The sequence below is a fragment of the Sinohyriopsis cumingii genome, chromosome 5, assembly GCF_028554795.1.
Source record: "Sinohyriopsis cumingii isolate HCF-2022 chromosome 5, ASM2855479v2, whole genome shotgun sequence".
Taxonomy (NCBI): Eukaryota; Metazoa; Mollusca; class Bivalvia; order Unionida; family Unionidae; genus Sinohyriopsis; species Sinohyriopsis cumingii.
Genome location: NC_142965.1, coordinates 110314530 through 110333587, shown reverse-complemented (window position 1 = coordinate 110333587; position 19058 = coordinate 110314530). Strand labels below are relative to the sequence as shown.

Genomic DNA, 19058 nt, shown 5'->3' with positions numbered 1-19058 from the left:
GTTCAAAACGTGAACTATGTCAGTCTACAGTAACAGCTATGTCTGCAAGCATTTCTGTGAAAACCTAATTAAGTACCAATGGTGTTTTGATACGTAAGTTGCATAAGTATTTGTAATTCTAAGCTGACCTCCTTGTATTACCACATTAATTAGACTTGTATTACCACATTAATTAGACTTGTATTACCACATTAATTAGACTTTTGTATCAAATAAAGGGATGGAATAAGTTGAAAGGCATGCAGTTCCAACCTGTGCAAGAGCTATTGGCCCTGGTTGAGTGTCAGGTCAACTCATTTCAAGTGGTCAATCAAACACTGTTAGAATTCTTTGGGGTGAATGTAATCTAATTAAACAACCTTAAATTAGCATACTCATTAGCAAATGTGATCAAATATAGCAAGGCAACCATCGAATACTTGATGAAATAAAATTATGTTTCAGATACATTTTATTAATGATAAGCAAGTTTCAGAGTTTGTAATTTGTAGTTATTGAATTGGCACTCGGAGATTCCCTCATGGATGAGAAGAAGTTTCACTATTACTTGCAATAAAATCATGGTATCAGTATTTTACTAATAGAACAATAAAAAAATTGTCAACACTGTCGGCTGATTCACAAACAAAATGTTCTGTTGTGTTTTTTAATAAAAGGAGTCTTGTTTGGTTGTGAATTTGAATCAATAACTAGTCTGTTTCCCTGCTTAGTATTGCACTGCATTCCACTATAATAGAGAGCAAAGCAGGGAATATACGGTTCAGGGAACCAAACTGAACAACAACAATATAAAGCAGTGATGTAATACACAATGTTTTTGCATACACGTGACGGTTGTTGAAACCAGTTGGAATCATGTTAATGATTTAACAGTGATTGTGCATCTTGAAAGCAAAGGGCATTTTTACATAAAAACAAATAATTTAGCTTGGAAAAGCTCTATATTGATAATTGTTCCCAACACTATTTTAAAACAAGTGTTCAGTCATTAAACAGATCAGTTTGCCCCCCCCCCCCACGTTTTTTTTTATATCAAGCAAAGATGGCATCATTTCATATTGTTATTTAAATTCCTCGATAACTCGTGCCCTTGCTTATAGTGTGGTCTATGTTTGGGACCCCATTGTTTGTGAGTTATGGAGGGAGAGGTGTACCATTTGTATAAGTCTTTGGTGTGACTCGGTCCGTGCTCGAACCCACGACCATTTGCATCTCAGGCGGACACACTAACCACCAGGCCACCGTAGCAGTCAGTATTAGCATTTGAAAGTCATATATCTTTTACAGTTTTGGGATAATATGCTAGATGTTTAATATTCGTAGCCAGAGATGCTAAAATTTAAAGTACCTTTGTCAAAATGCTGTTCAGGGCAGACATTGTATTTCATGGAATGCTTGCTTTAATTTGTATTTTTTTTTCTTCTTTATCAGGGTTTACTGATGAAGATGGACTCCTATCACAATATACAACTAGGGACAGTGTATAGGTGAGTATTCATCATGTTCAGCATTTGTAACCATGTGGCAACTATGAAGATGGTGGAATTAAAGAAATTATCTCTAAATTGTTAGCTGCATTTTTGGGGTGTCTCTATCAATGTATTCAGACACAAAACCCAGATCCTACCATGGAGAAGGCTGGGTTCAGTTTTAAGATGGCACTTGAAGAGACCTAAAAATCGTACCTCTTGAATGCTCTCCCCCAGCATCTTCACACCTGGTATACCATGTGAAAGCATCAACAGATATAGATGATGAAAATGACCATCCCTTTTTCCCGCTAAGATCAAGAAGGTTGCTAACCGTTTGTTGGAAAAAGATATCAGACCCTGGTAATTGCCATGTCTTTTTCAAAGAAAGCCAGCTGCTGGTGTTATTTTACATTCGTTGGTATAAATCTGATTTGGACTGTTTAACTCTTTTTTTGTGGAAGTCCCAAAATATAGGGTCATTGTGATCTGTATTTCACATTTTACTGGATTATGTTTTGTATTTGCTCATGGCCAGTTGTCTTTTCTTGACTGGTGCAATCATTGTGAGTTGCTAACACAGGGACTGCAGCTGTATTTCTATTTCCCACTCTATGCTGTCATTGATAAAGAATTGCACTTTATAGATCTTAATTACATAATCAAGACGTGGTAAGAACATGTGCCACATGAGTGATTGGGCTTGGAATTAGGCTACAGAATGGCATATGGTCAGATTCTAAAGCATTGCTTGCTGAACTGATTGTGTATCGGAATTACAACAGTAAATGTCACTGTAAGTAAAATATTTATATTAGCTCCAAAGCAGGGTGTAAAATAACCATACATGTTCACCTATAAACCCAGTCCAAGTGCAAAGAACACCAATCTGCTGGCACATTTTGTGATGGCAATCATACAACATTTTTTCAACTCAAGCGGATATGAGCATATGGGTATGCCTTGATGGATGGAAAATGTAGCATTGATAAATAAATTAGATTCTGTGTGAAAATGCTGACAGTGATTTAACATTTGTCAGTGTTGTTCAGAGGTAAGTATTTGTTTTACCTATACTTATTTATTATATGCCAACCCACTATTGATTACATTTACTTGTATTCTAGAGGTTGCCAGCCTGTGAGTGATGAGGAAGTGATAACGTTATATGAAGGAACCCATGTTTCCCTTGATGATATGAGCATTTTCAATAACACAGTAAGTTGGAGTTACTTCCGTTACTAAACCTTATAAATCCACACTACATTTATCAGAATATATTAAGTATCCATAGTTTCACCTGGAAAAAGACATTTGCAGTTGTTCTTTGTCCCAAATCCAGCCATGTTTACTGCATGAATTTTGCCTTAGTTCTTCTAGAACATGAAAAAAAGAATGAGGGTCGAGGCATCAGGTTTATGGGAAAAACATTTTCCTTCCAAGATGCAATGTGCCTGAGTTCAATTTATTTATTAGACTCTTGAACTTTATCACTGCAGTGCTTGAGAATATTTTTTTGATGTAAAACATCTGTTGGACTTTGAGTGAGGTTAAACCGTTGAGTTTGATGTTGTGATGATCTGTTGTGCAGTGAGATTTAGGAACATTCTGAAATTAAAGATAACATTGTTTAAATAGAATTGAAGGTATACATGAAGAATTGTGACCATGCATCAACCAATTTATGCACTCTATGGTTGATATAGAACAGGTATTGTGTGGTGTTGAAGTTTTGTCTGCCGTAGATTACCAGCTGGAAATAGCAATACGTACACTTGTGAGGTTTTTCCAAGCTCTAGATATTAGACCTGACAGACAGGACTTGGGGAAAACTGCTGGGAAACATTTGTAATGGTAAACTTGTGTTAATTGTTAATCTGGATTTCTTCTTTTACTGTGATGAATCTAGTGATTACATTCATCTTTTATGAAAATGAAAAAAGAGGTCACTGTGATGTGGTTTTGTTTAGGTGATCAGTAAATAGACTTGTGCTGAATACAGCCTAGAATCATTAAACTTGGTAACGAGATCATTTATTTGTCTAATGTACCATTCTAAAGGAATATGCTGCTATAACCTACGTTGGTTTAAGTTCAGTTCAGTAATAAAGTTTTTTTCTTCTCATGTATTGCTTATGAAAGACCTCATAAACTTGATGAGTATATGCATTTCTTCTTCACTGTTATGACCGGATGCATGGTGATTCAGTTCATTGAGTGTTTTATTTGTAATCCAAGTGTCACATGGTCATTCCCTGCCCAAGCCAGCCACAGTCACCTGAATCAGTGTGTCCTTCTGAAGGCATTTAGCTACCATTTCTTTGGTGCGATATAGCCAAATGAAGTGCTGAAAAATATCATTAAAAACCAGCTTTAAAAGAATGACTTGGACCTACTGTAATTAATCTATGTAACCAAAACCTCCAATTTTCTGGACACCAGAATTTCAAAATTTGTAATAATTTTGAAAAGTAAAGCTAAAATCCAGAAAGTTCTTCCAAAGCTGATAAAAACTTTCAAATTCAAGTTAGAAGATAAGAAAAGGATTATTTGACAGTACTAAAATGCTGATGATTGAGCAGTCACATGTCCAGCTGTCAAACCACTTTGATTACTCTAATTTCACATTGATGATCTGAAGGCGTTGTCGATAGGCATCATCAAAAACATCTAACATGTTCCACATCTCATGATAAACATTACCCTTAACAAAGTGAGCCATGAGCTAGGTAAATGTAATAGTAAAGGAAAACTACCTCGCATTCTGACACAATTAGTACTACTTCAAGCTAACCCGAATGTAGGCTTGTTGTATGTTTACAGCTGGAAACCAAACAGAGACAAAGCAATCTTGCTCATTAAGTCGAAATAAATGTGTATTCTGTAAACTAATAACAAATATTTCCCATTTCCATGGAACTAAGGTGGGTTTACAGTTATGTTGAATAAAGCTGTCAACATCTCAGACAGATGTTCTTGAAGTCTCAGTTTTATTCAGTGGTAGATTTTTGGTATCATCAGTTTGGATGTAGTTTGGTTTTTACACCTATAATAGTTATAAAATATTGGTATTCTATGCTTAAATTCACGTGCCAGTCTGCATATAAATGCTTATAAAGACCATCACTGCCATATTTGCATTTGTAGTCAAGGATTTTTGAAGGAAAATATGTTATCTTTCAGATTTATAGAGGTTATTTAACATGAGTAGATGTGTATTATTTTGTTGGTAAATTCTGTTATCAAAGAAAATTTTACAAAATGAAAACAATAGATATTAGAACTTATTCACGCTGTTAGGTAACTTTCTTGCAATGATTGAGACTTATGAGTGGCATTACCACGATGAACAAAAGAAAAACAAGTAACAGAAATGCAACCATAAATCTCATTTTTGAAAGAGAGACTGAAACATTGTCATAAAATCATTTGTTTGGCAAGCAAGGATATAACTCTTCTAGACCACTTTTGACCACTTGCCAGGCACATCGATACACAATCCCAACAACGAAGATATTAACTTTTTAGACAAAATATTTGGGAAAAATAATGAGCTTCATTTATACAAAAATTATGTGGACAGAAAGAAAAGTGTATTGTTTAAGTCCATGACAGTATATTTCATGGTCTACTGATTTGGCATCCAGTATGCAACATGAATTGTCCATCAACTTTTTCTACTTAAGACTTCTTAGAGATCACTGGACCAGTTTTAACAAAATTTAGTTAGGAGCTTGCGGGCATAAGGAGTTTTCAGGTTTGTAAATTTCATGTGTGTTGCTGTCAAACATGGCCACCAGTATTAAAAGTAGAAAAAGAAACTTGGAACAACTTCATAAAAACTGCTCCAAAAATTGGACCTAATTTGACAAAGCATGATGATGTATAAAGGAGTTTGAAGTTTAAGCCAGAAAAAATAAATATAATTTGACCCAATTTGACACAGTATGATGACATAAAGGTTTTCAGATTTTAACAAATGATGCTAATTGGCCATCAGATATGGCCACCCTTACTAAAATCAGAAAAATCTTTAAATGCTACCATCTCATAAAATGGGTCAACACAAGTTGACAAATTTTAACAGAAAGTATCCTGGCATGAAAGACATGATTTGCACAAATGTTGACCATTTGCAATGAAATTTTGTTGTCATTACTAAAAACAGATAAACATCTAAAGGGTTTATCAAGAAGCATTGAACGGAATTTGGTTAAATTTGAAAGAGAATACTCTGGCATGAATAGCTTTCAAATTTGTACAGATGGTAAAAATGTGTCATCCGATATGGCTACCAGGAATAAAAAAAATAACTGCTTAACCCATTACCTCATACAACCGTCTTTGGACGTCTCTACAAAAGTCGCATCGAAGCGACTTTTGACGCTTCTACAAAAGTCCCATAGAAGCGCCTTTTGACGTCTGCTGTAAACATCAGCCATTTTAAGCCGGTTTTCGTAGCGCCACCTTCGGGGAAAACCCCTTATTAGATACTACATTCATTTCTGTGAATGACAATTACGTCAGATCACGTGGTCACTGTTTATGTACTGGTCGATATCTGCTATTTAAAGTAACTGGGTCGTAATCTCCACTCTCCAAAATGGCGGTCGCGGATTTCATTCAGTACTTACGAAGTTTTCATGATTAGAATCACAACTATGAAAGATTCAATAACCTAGGTAAAGGCTCTGATATTGATATAGGCTGCAATTAGTTTTTATAAATTATCAAATTTAGATGACTTAGTGATGTAGACACAGATGAAAAACTTATAAATTTCGAGTATGAGAAATGGCAGCTCTACGGTTGGTCACACGGCCGCACTGACATGACGGTGAACGAATTCTCTCCAGATTTTAAAGCACATAACAAATTCTTCCGTGATAAATAATTACACAGCTATAACAATCAGACTTTACTCTTAAATTGTTCCACATGTAATAGATGTGTACCAAAAATGTAAAATGGTTAAAATTGCTGTTAAACGTAACATACACTACATTGCTTAATAGTTCACAGGCAAGCTATGCGTATGCGGTCGACTAGGTAACCTGTGTTCTATGTATAGCGAGCTGCACTTTGTCACTATGCTCTATGAGGTAAAGGGTTAATTGAGTATTCAGGCAGAAAGGCCTTTCTGTAGTGGAGGAAAGATGTTGGTATGCCATCAAATATGGAAGAAGATTAAACAAAATAGAAAAACCTTCAAACATTTGTTTACATAACAAATGCAGTCAACATCCGTAGAAGAGATTTTTTTCAGAAAGCATCAGAAATGATCCATATATTTTGGTCAGCTGCATTTGCATTTGGCTGTTAGGTAGATATCAGTTGAACAAATTAAGGTCCACTTGGATCTCTTGTAATAATCTTATATTTAGTAATGTTTATTTGTGTGTGTATATGAACTGATTAGAATTAGAATTTGACTAATTAGAGACATAATATGATGGTTTTACAAATTTGTTTAGATGATGCTTATCTGGCATCAAAGATGGCTACTGTTACCAAACACAAAAAAGAAGTCTTTGAATGACTCCACAAAAACTGCTTAACAGGTTTTAGCCAAATTGGACAAATGTCATCCCACTCATGCTGGTCATTTCAAATTTATACAGATGATATCAATCTGCCATCAAATATATCCACATACTAAAAATAGTAAACCCTTGCATTGACTTCATTTTCAGATTTGGCCAAATCTGATAAAAGCATCCTGACAGTGGGAACTTTACCATTACCAAAATCAGAAAAAAAAACATTAAAGCAACTTATTTCACAATGCTGTTTAACGGATTTGACCAACTTTGACATAGAGCATAATGGCCTTTCATTATTGGATAAATGATGCTGATGTACCATAATATGTGGAATGATGATAAAAAAGATATTTAAATAGTTTTCATACTGTGGCGAGTATCATTTCTTCCGAAAGCATTTATGCGTATGGCTATGTGGCAGATGTCAGCAAGGTGAGCAATTTAGATCCCACTTGGGCTCTTGTTTGCATTGAGCTCCTGACAGTTTTGTGCACCATGTATATAGTACAATACTGCCTAGATTATTTTCTAATCTTCAACTTTTTATGTTTCAGGGACCCATGTTTCAACTTGTGGACCTCTTTTCACCACCAGAGATATGCTTGATGGCCAATGTGACAGAGGTACTATTATGAAAATGTTAAGAAAACTACAGTACTTTCAAAAAGTTTAGAAGAAAGCTGAAATTGTCCAAAAATATTATTCATTTAAGCATAAGTGATATGATATAATTTGTGCCAGTCTCTAGAGTCTGATTTGTATTTTGCAAATGTTTATATTACAGTCTTCACAGCTGTAGATATGTGGTCATCACAGCTGTATATAAGTGGTCATCACAGCTGTGAATAAACCTTCATCACAGCTATAGACATGGTCATCACAGCTGTAGATAAGCAGTCATCAAAGCTGTAGATAAAGCGGTCATCACAGCTGTTGATAAGCAGCATATCTGTGTATTTTATACAGATGATTTTATTTAATACATATAAAAAATATTTTAGCGCATTCAGATTATGCGAAGCATTTTTAAATTAACGCTTTTAGTCTCAAGCAATAAGCACAGTTGAATGTTGTATGATGCATCTATGTTATCAGTATAAACTAAGCTATTGCTTCACGTTCCAGTTGTTCTTTGCATGTTTGAAATGAAAGCACAGTTAAACCTGCTTTGTAAGATCACTGTTGTGAGAGACCACCTGTTTTGATTTACCAGATTCTCAGTGCATGGAATTAATGATTATATATTGTTGTGGCCTGTCACAGGAGACTGCCAGTCTCAAGAGACTATGATTTTTTGCACAGAAAGGGTGGTCTTTCAAGATATTTTCTGCAAAACTGGATTGTTGTGAGAACATTCAAATTAAATGATATAATGTGAAACACTTTGAATTTGTTTGGGTCCAATTTTCAAGGTTTTCATTATTTAGCCAGAAGTAGATGGTGAATTTAAGGTCACAATGGAATTATCAACCAAACCTATATTCTCACTGCCCCCACCCCCATATGATTCTTTCATTGTTTTAGTACCATGGCTATCTATAATGCTGAGAATGTGAAATATACATTAGGATAAGTACATTAATGACAAGAAATGCTAAAACTAATTGATTACAATTTAATTCAAATGCAAAATTTCATCAGCACGAAAACTTGTGTCAGATTATAATATTTTTGCATGATGTATATTAATAAATGCACATTTGCTCAATGTCTGTGTCCTTTATTTCCCAATGCACATAATGTTCCCATTTATATATACATTTGAATTAAGTAATAAATAAACAATCAGCTGATTATACCTGCTTTCTCAAAGCCCATTTGAATCAGGCATCTCCAAGTGCTACTTTGTTTTGTGTGCAGATAAACCATTTAGCGTGAATTAGCAAAGGTAGATGTTTTTAGGTCAACTGAAACCTGGTCTTAATTTATATCTCCGTTGTCTGTATCTTTGCAGTTTACATATTGCATATTTTGCAACAATTCCTTCAGCACTGGCTATCACAATACATGCAGTAATAATACTGGCAGTCATCGGTACTTTGCAGATCCAATTTTGGTCCATGAGATGAAACCCACCCAGTAACAAGGGCTTCCCATGGGGGGGGGGGGGCAGGCATTAAATTCACTAAATTTGTTTGTTGTTTTTTCATCTGTGTGACTTTTATCTGCACATAGTTTTGTGATTCTGTTGTAGGGCTATAAACAGTATACATATTTATTCCAATAGATGTATGATCATTGATGTATACATGAACAGTTTAGAAACGATAAAAGTATCTTGTTTTTGAGTCATAATTATCGGTTACTGCATTGGTATGGAAAACTATAAACAAGAGTTTCTTGAATAATGCTGCATGACTTTGCGAGTGCAGTATTATTTAAAAAAATGAGTTCATTTATCAGGGTATCTTGTTTTTGAGGCATAAATCATTCTGTCACTCTCTTTTTTATATCCTATATGTAAGTTTAATTTTGCTGATATTTATCTTTCAGTTTTTTATTAAAAACAACATCCCGTATGACCCAGAGTATGTGTTTCATGATGTCAGGGTAAGTGGAGACAAACTCATTTGAATTAGTATTTTAATTATATGGATGCTATGTTTCCAAACTTTTAAATCATACAGAAGAATGGGGTACAAATATATCGGTGTTTTCTGGGCAGTCAGTTATCTGGACAATATTTCTGTCTGCTGAGCAACAAATCTTGTACTGTAGTGATACGCTTTTCCGTTTGAATGTCTTGTGAGCCATGGTGGCTCAGTTATTAGCATGCCAGACCTTTGACTAAAAGGATGCCGGTTCAATCAGCCCAGATCGGCTATGGTCTGACTTTTGGCAAGGCACTTTGCTCCTAATAGCTTGACACTAAATAACCTACTGGCATTGCTGTACCATTAAAACATGAAACCAATTGATCATCCTACCAAATCTAACAAACTTCATGTCCACACTGATGATAATGTTTGAAAGGCTCCAAGTTTCGTATGACTAGCGATGGGATACTTTATTTGTTGAAGATACATCAATACTTTAACTCCACACTATATATTACCTGATCACAAATACATTAAGTGTATCACTACCACTTTGAAATCCAGCCCTCATAAGCTTTCTTGTTAGCAACAAGGTGCATTAAGTCATCTGCCTACCGTGGTTGAGATCAGACAAGAATGATCTCCCCATTATGGGCTAGTGCCAAATCCATTCCTAATGTCGGTTACTATGGTCTCTCAAGGAAGTTACTTCGTTTTATAGACTTCAGAGAATTCATACTTTATTGGTCTAAATTCATCATCTGATATACTTGTCAGTGCCTTTTTAGTTACCTGCCCTAAAATCGTAGTACTTATCCTAGTATATGATTCTGTCGGGTAACTATTTGTTTTTTTACATGCTGTGAGGTAGTTCATGTTAATATAATTATTTATACACTTGTGTTTGTCTTTAGCGTCCTTTTTTGGAGAGTTCATATAGTATTTGGTTTTACCAGTGTATGCCGTTGTTTTGTTCACCATAATTACAGGTGTCATCATGAGCAGGACCAAGTATACGGTGTAAGTGTTTTTAGCTGGCAGGAGATAACCATGTTACCTGTTTCTGTTGTGTGGGTTGCAATTTGGCCCATACCAGTTTCCTGTGCACATGATAGAAGTCATTTGGGCAGCTGTCTAGGCCAGTGAGCCTGGTCACAGGTACAATGATCTAATTTCCTAGTATATGCAGACCTTGCTTCTGACCTATGAAATTACTGATTTTGACTTACGGTATTCAAGGCAGCAGTATCAAAGAATGAATGGCCTCTGTCCAGTACCAGATAGCTCCAGCACTGGTTCCAATTCAGTCATAACTTGCCAACGTCAGCAGCAACAGTTCATTCTTGTATGTCTGGTACCATTCATAGACCACTGACAATTCACTAGCTCCATCACATCCTGGTGCCAATAATGACATTGCATCAGTGTGTAGACCCTGTATCATTCCTTTACCACTGAGGGTCCACAGTTCAGTTGAATCCCAGTCTAGTTCACTGTCTTTCTTTGCTAGCTTTGTCACATGCATTGCAGGAGGCATGTATGTAACCCCATTGTTCAGACAAGATTTTAAGAGCCAGTGACTAAAGGTGGGAGATAAGGTTAACTTTCAATAAACTTTCTCTCCTTACCAGACTAGCCAGCATGGATGACACCACCCTCCTGTAACTCTTTTTACACATACCAGTCTAAGAAAATGAGAAACACTCCACTCCAATGATCTGTGGCTCTTTCAAACTGTTTTGGAGGTTCCCACCAACACCTCCATTGTCAAGGGATCCTTTTGCTAGAGACATATTCAGAGATGACATTCTCTGGAAAGAGATAGTTTCCTCACAAAATAGGTCAGTTTTACTGTAGAAATTGTTAAAAATGTAAACTTATGGTGGGAATGTTTACTCCTGACTGATCTGGGCCAAAGGCATGCTATTGCCAGTCACATATCTAAGCTTTATAAACATTTTCATTTGTGCAACATGCTTTAGAGCCGCTTTCGTGTCTGTGGCTTCCAGCTACCTTGACCACATTGTGAAAAAGTACCAGATGAGTGACATATTCCATATCAAGACATCAATCCCTTCTGCTTCCATTTTTGAGTCATTGACAACAAGGACAAATCTACTATTATCCCATCCAAGACTGTTTATTTACATGGGTATGCAGTACAAAATGCATATGAACAGGGTATATTTTTTTCAAGATTATGATTGGAAAATAATTGAAATGGTGTACAGAAACTTTTAAAGAATGTGATCTCATCCTGGGAATTCCTTTCTCTGTTGGGTCTCAATGCAGTAGCAGATTCAGACCTGCCAACCATCACGATTTTGGCATGAATTTCATGACCCTCAGTAGTGATTCATGGATTCATGCCACGTGCAAAAAAATTGCAAATTCTCGATATCTCATTCATCTTAAAGCATGAATAAAATAAATTTTATCCCATTAAGTGCTAGTCTAAACACAGGAGTCTGATGTTTTATCAATAAAGTATGATGAAATCTCTGACAACACAAAATCACCCTATCAGTACTATAAATTAACACGCTTGAACTCCCTTGTGTTAATTTATAGTACTGATAAGATGACTGTGTTATCAGAGATTTCATTGTAATTTATTGATAAAATGTCAGACTCCTGTGGTCTAAATAGCAGTGGTCACTGATACCCATAACGGTCCTGTATTGCTAGTTGCGATGTTAGTAGAACGATATACAATTATTACAGTTTGCCCTGTAGCAGGCATTGTAAAGTATATAATCTATATTTAGAACAGAAGTTTTACAAATACTCATGAAGAAAACCGGGGCTCAGCTGATTTTGTTTTTAAATAGCACATGTAGCAGCTGTAATTTTTTTTAAACAATCACCAAGTGAAGACATCTATTTTGAGTGTAGGAATTTTTCAGATATTAAAAGATTAGCATGTATTGTAATTTGCTTGAGTTCATATTTTTCTGTGCTTGCACTGACACCACTAATCATTAGTCGTTCAACGTTTCATCTTATGGATTAATACCATTTCGTAATTAAGCTACACAACAGTTCAAATGCTTTCACCCTCACGGAAAACGATATGTATTCCACAAAAAGTGAAATATAGATTGGAGTACACCAAAAATTGGCCTTGCATTCAGCCATCAAACATTGATGTACATTATGCTTTTCATACAGTAATGTTAGTACGCTGTGAATTTTGAATTGGGATAAGTGTACAGATGCTCATATTGCTGCTTACAATTTACCTGTCATACATGTACTGTTGTTATTATCATATGCAGTGCATGCTCAACCATTTGACATCATCATCAGCAATGGATGTACTATTATATATAATAACATTATTGTATAATACATGGATGACAGATAAATGGTAAGCAATGATACAAGCCCCTGTGGGCATGTGGCAGAATGATGTGATAAAGCACACAGCTTGCAATAAGCACATAGATATTGGTAAAATGAAGAGCACCCAACAGATTTCAGCTCTGGAGAACTTTAAGCCACCTACTCAAGTCCTGCAAGCTACCAGTGCTGAAGCATTGATTGTGAGTTTTCTTGTTGAATATAATTTGTCTTTCCCACATGGAGATCAGCAACTGTGACAGTGAAAGAGTAATTCCTATTGTAAGGAAAAATAAGACAAATTGGATGGAGCTAGTGTCATGGTATAATTTTTCACTAATTGTGTTCAAAATTCACTAATTTTTATCCCTCTTTTCACTAATTGCAAGTCTGGATGGTTGGCAGCTCTGCAGATTGCATCATTCTGGGCAGGCTGTATAGGAGACCATTGCCTTGTTAATGAAGCAGTTCCAATTTTGGGATAAATGAAGTTTTATCTAGACACATGGAATAACCTCTCTTGGGGTTTAGCAGGAGTCTCAATGCAGGTTCAGGCACTGGAAATTGCAGTCTGCGTGCATGGTGGACTGGGATGTCCACTTTCTGCATTTGTTTTCAGGAAGTTGGTAACTGGTGCCCTCCTCAGAACAACCTAATGAATATTACTCTCAAGTAGATGAAGGCCATAGTGGGTGCATTTCATTTATGGTAATAGCAGCTGACTGAAAGGGGTATTCACATTCTGACAACTCCACTGTGGTAAATTGTATCAGAAGGCCGGAGGGGATCAAATCCTCAGACTTCTGCCTTTTCCCAGGCAGTGTCATCAATAACAAATCCATGTTCAAGTTTGACATATTCCAGGCAGACTTAATATACTGGCAGACTTGACCCAACAGAATAATTTTTTCTAGCTAATCAGTCTTCAGTCACATCAGTGCCCGCTGTAGCCATGCTGAGGTGGATTTGACTTGCAGCGAGGTGAAATGCAAAGCCACTAACCTTTGTGTCTCCATTCCCAGGTACAGAAGCCACAGCAGTCAATAAACTTCCCATTGATTGGACACACTCACTAACCCCTCTGATCTCAAAAGCCTTGCAAAAAAGGAAGGGAAGCAGAGTGTTTTCTTTCTTCTCCCTTCCAGTGGGAGAAGTCATGGATAAAACTACTTTAAAATTAGAAGTGGAAATTCCAATGAAGGTTGTGGTCTCTCCTTGTTTGCTTTAGCAGCTTTGACAGCAGGCATTTCATCTGAATCCAGAACTGTTTTACCTCCAAATCTGGATCATATAAAATAATCCCTAAGGGCAAAACAGGCAAGGTGGTGGACAGAATCACTCGGGCAGAAAGGCCCATCACCCAGAAAGTATATGAGGGTAAGTGGAGAGTGTTTTTTTCAGTGGTGCATGTGGGAATGTATCATTATGCTTAAAGCCTTCATAACAAAAATAGCCAACTTGACACTGTGGCTCTTGCGAGGATTGAAGTTAGCACCCATTGCTATAAAAGGTTGCCATTGTAGAATCTCAGACATGTTTCATCACCACAGAGAGAGGACATAGTCCAAAACCAAAGACCTCTGTCATCTTCTCATGAACTTGACCTATCATGACTGAAAGCTTTGGCCCTGTTTCTGAAATGGAACTGACCACTGGTTCTTACATGTACAATGAAAGCACCATTTGACAGTTCATACTTTTATCTGTACCCTCTTTGAATCATGTTGGGTATAGAATGTGTTTTCTAGTCATTCTAGCATCACAAGGCAGAATTGATGAGATAATTGTCTTGTTAGTTGATCCAAGTGATAAGCAGTTTCTTCATGATGTTTGGATTTCACAATGCTCAAAACAGGCCCCAGTTCATCTAGAATCTGTCATTTATTCAGAGACCTCTTTCCTTGTTTGATCCTTCACCTTGTGCATCTACGGGATGCGGTAAGGGTAATGAAGTGGTACCAAACATGAACCAAGCTGGTGCAGAGAGGGAGATCTTGTTTATTTCTACCATTGAAAGACAGAAAAGTCAATATTTCAGCTAGCATCCTGGATAAGATTGCTTACTTTATACAGAACTAACCCAGGGCCAAATGAATATCTTCTTCAGTTCAGCTAATAAGGTTAGAGCAGTAACTACTAGTATAGCATGCAAGTGAAACTGTTCCCTGGCATTATCACAGACAATGAGTGGAAAGCAGAAATGACTCTTTTTAGCTTATTACCTCACACTTATTTTATTCCAAAGGGCTTAGTTTGATGTGTTGGAAGCCATTGGAGTAGTATGACAGGTTACCTTCCTGGGTTAGTCAGCAGTTTCACAATGATGCACCACACAACTTCTGCTGGATTTGCTGGGGGTGGGTGGGTGTATTTTCCTTTGTTAGCCATGTCTGGAGATATGCAGATATTAATCTTGTTCACCTATTTGAAGCTGCTTCATTTACTTTAGTCTTCTCCAGGATAATCAGCATAATGCCCACTCTTTCCTATTTCCTTAAGGTATTATTGCTGGGTAACGTTTGAAGAAGAAACCAGTTTTTAAAGTGAAATGTTCTTCATTGACAATACTTGCCCAATCACATTACCATCACATCCTCCAGACCTACCTACAGTTACTGCTGCAGTATGAACTGAAGTAAGGACAGGATTCAGCATTAATCCCTGTTGCCAAAGATAGATCACTCTTGTCTGACTCCTACATTGAAGGAAAGAGGAACAGTCAGCTTAAACAGCAGTCTGTACATTTGTACCAAAAGTAATGTTTAGATTCTTGTCCATGCTTGGAAAGACAACAACAGCATTTATTGGATATCATCACGTCAGGTTGAAAGATCTAGCAAAAGCGTTGACCTGCATGTGATTTGGAACTGAAACTTAAGGCTATGTCGTTAAAGGCCTAAATGTAGTTTAGTAATATTTAACTCATAAAAATAGGGTAAGTGTTATCAAAGAAACTTATTTTACTCCCAAACTAGGTTTTTCTCATAGAGTGCTATGCAGTAACATTTTATGGATAATGGTGGGTGGGTTGATGAGTACTATTTTAATCTATATTTATATATTTCATTCTTTTTTTAAAAGTCGACTGGTAATAAACCAGGAGATCATTAGTAGTAGCATGTTGTTTGTCCGTTCATTAGCACAGTTTTCTTATCACTGCCTCTACACTACTAGGAGGATTCCCATGAAACTTTTCATTCACATGCATCCCATGGTCTAGTTGGACCTTGATGAGAATGATGCTATGACATCCATGCTGCCATGGCAGCCAGCTTAAAAATCTTGTTATTGCTACTCCTACTGAATGGATGGTCATATCAGACTTGTGCTGATCTGATACCCAATCGTGCCACCACAGTAGCCATCATGAAAATTTGATTACAAGTCATCATAGGTGGAAAGTCATATCAGCATTATATTTTCACCAGAAGTCTGGCCCTAAATGAGAATGATGCTCCTCAGACATTCATGGCGGCCACAGCAGACTTCTTTAAAATCTTGTTATTGTTACTCGTTTTTTGAATCGATGGTCATATCAACATGGTGCTTTCACTAAAAGACTTAAGATGAATAGTACTGGTGCTAAATTAAAATGGAAATTTGACAATGAGAATAATCACCATGGCAGCCATCTTGAAACTAATAATATTCCTAACCTTCTAAAAATGAGGCTGTCACCAGAAGACTAAATACGATATCTATTTGGTCCGGAATGAGGATAGTGTTGATCTGAAGTCAAATATCGCTGCCACATAGTGAAAATCTTACCACTGATTCTCCTGAATGGATGGTGACGTCATGATCAGATTTTTACTGAAGTCTTCTAATGATGTTCTGTTTGTTCTGAATGATCTTAAATCCATTATGGTTGCCACAGTAGCCGATTTAAGAATCTTCCATTATGGTTGCCACAGTAGTTGATTTAAGAATCTTATCAAGCTAGAATGTTGGAGATGGTTTCATTGCATAGTAGTTAAATAGAAGTGGTCTTATCTTAAATTCCTGTAAATTCTTTGTGCCAGTAGTACATCAGTAGGGTCTCTTGTTTACTGTTGTACCGTATTTTCTGGCCTATAAGTCGATGCAGAGTACGAGTCAAATTCACTAATTTTGAAAATTTTCCATCCTTCGTCTGTCTGTAAGTTGATTCGGAGTATAAGACTTGGTCAGGTCAATAACTTGACTTTGTATTTTACACTAGTAACTTCTGGTTTCATGAATACTAATGGTATCACTTTATGATGTTCCATATTACCGGCAATTGTGAAACTGCATCACCGAAGCTAATGTGCTTGTGATTTTACTCCTGTACAAGGCACTGCTATATTCCATTATCAACTGACACAGCTGAATAAACAGTCCATGCTTGTTTTAATTATGATATCCATTGCAACAAGAGCCACATGGCTGTGCATGCTATGTACATATTAATTAAAGGTCTAAGCTTTAACCTGAATATTCCAGTTCAAACCAGTCTTGAATGCAAGATTCAACAGATGAGATAAACTCAGTGAGGCTAACAATAGGGAAATGAGGCTATCCATAGGGAAATCAGAAATGTGAAGAAAGTTAAGAGACAGAAAACAAAAGTTACAAACAAAAAAATAAATAAAAATACTTTCTATTATACTTTAACATATCTATGAAATGCTGTATCAAATTTACACAAATGAACAGTTTTATAATACATATTATTTAACATGTCAATTATAACTGAAAGCACATCGATCTTGTAATTCATTTTATTACCTGTAGTAGACCTGTTCCACATTCTAATTAAGACAATAATGATTAAGAGTTCACTTAATCATCTCCAGGACCGCTCCGGTGGCCTAGTGGTTAGAGCGTCCGCCTCGGATGCGGGAGGTCGTGGGTTCGATCCCCGGCCGAGTCATACCAGAGACTTAAAAAATGGTACTAACAGCTGCCTCGCTTGGCGTTCAGCATTATGAGGTTAGTGTTAGGACTGGTCTGCCTGGTGTCAGGATAATGTGACTGGGTGGGACATCATGCTACATGTCTGCAACATGATGCCCCAGTGCTAGCCATCACTATAAACTGCCACATTGCAGACATTGTAGCGATATGGCTGAAAAATTGTTAAAGCTACGTTAAAAATCAAAATCACATCACATAATCATCTCGAGTATCTGAAAATCCCTTGAAATCTTCCATATTGGAATGAAAAATGGTGGCTATCTCAGGGCTAAGATCATTGGAAGTGTTCTCTTTATTGTCTGTCTCCATCTCATCTTCCTCATCTGGCTTCTCTATTCTGCTGACAATTTCTACTTGTTCTCTTTATCGTCTGTCTCCATCTCATCTTCCTCATCTGGCTTCTCTATTCTGCTGACAATTTCTACTTTAGCAAAGCCATTCACAATAGCCAATTAAGGAACCCTGTCCCATGCATCCTTAACCCAATGTACAACCTGGGAATATGTAGTGCGCTACATATGTCCCATGTTTGTGAAGCTGTGCTCGCCTGCCGTCATCCAATGTTCCCACAACTTCCGAGGCTCAGCTTTGAAAGAGTAAATAATGGAAATGTTTTATGGTTGAAATAACTTTGTCATATCACCTGGGATGATGCCTAACGATGTCTTCTTGGTTTCAAGCTTCACCTTGGTCTTGGCACTGATGTGTGCATGCATATAATCCATGATTATGAGAGACTTTTTAGTAAGGAAAAATCAAAAAAAGATTGATAATACCATATTGCCATTTTGTTTTTACAAAAATTAATAATGAGTTGTTGGTGAGAAAATACAATGATTGATACATAAGCTCTCTTATTGTCATTACAGTATCTACTGGTGTTTATTAACAAATGGACAAAGGACTTCACAGAACATACCTTTAAATATTATTGTTAATTAGTTCTCCTTGTAAAGTCCGTCACCATAACAAAACACCTCATGCATTTTAAAATGAGTTTGGAAGCCGTTTGATGTTTTATTATACAATAAAAATTACATCTCAGTACATGCAAAAGTGAAGACCACCGACTTTTGAACAACTAGTCTTATTGTTTCATTATAGTCATACAAACTTAAAACATAAAAACCATGTCATTTTCTGTTGTAAATTTGAAAGTCACTGACTCCGTTAAATTGATTCGTATATATACATATACTATCTTTTAAATGTTTGTTCTGTTTTGACTT

General features: G+C 36.4%; 1 protein-coding gene across 1 annotated transcript in view; it reads left to right on the top strand.

Moving 5' to 3' along the window:
- Window positions 1–19058, top strand: part of LOC149799979 (5'-nucleotidase domain-containing protein 3-like) — a 98611-nt gene that overhangs the window by 14755 nt on the left and 64798 nt on the right. The window contains exons 4-7 of the mRNA XM_089959505.1: window positions 1432–1487; window positions 2597–2687; window positions 7567–7635; window positions 9506–9562. Coding sequence (XP_089815631.1) covers window positions 1432–1487; window positions 2597–2687; window positions 7567–7635; window positions 9506–9562 — 273 coding nt within the window. The remainder of the gene's footprint in view (window positions 1–1431; window positions 1488–2596; window positions 2688–7566; window positions 7636–9505; window positions 9563–19058) is intronic.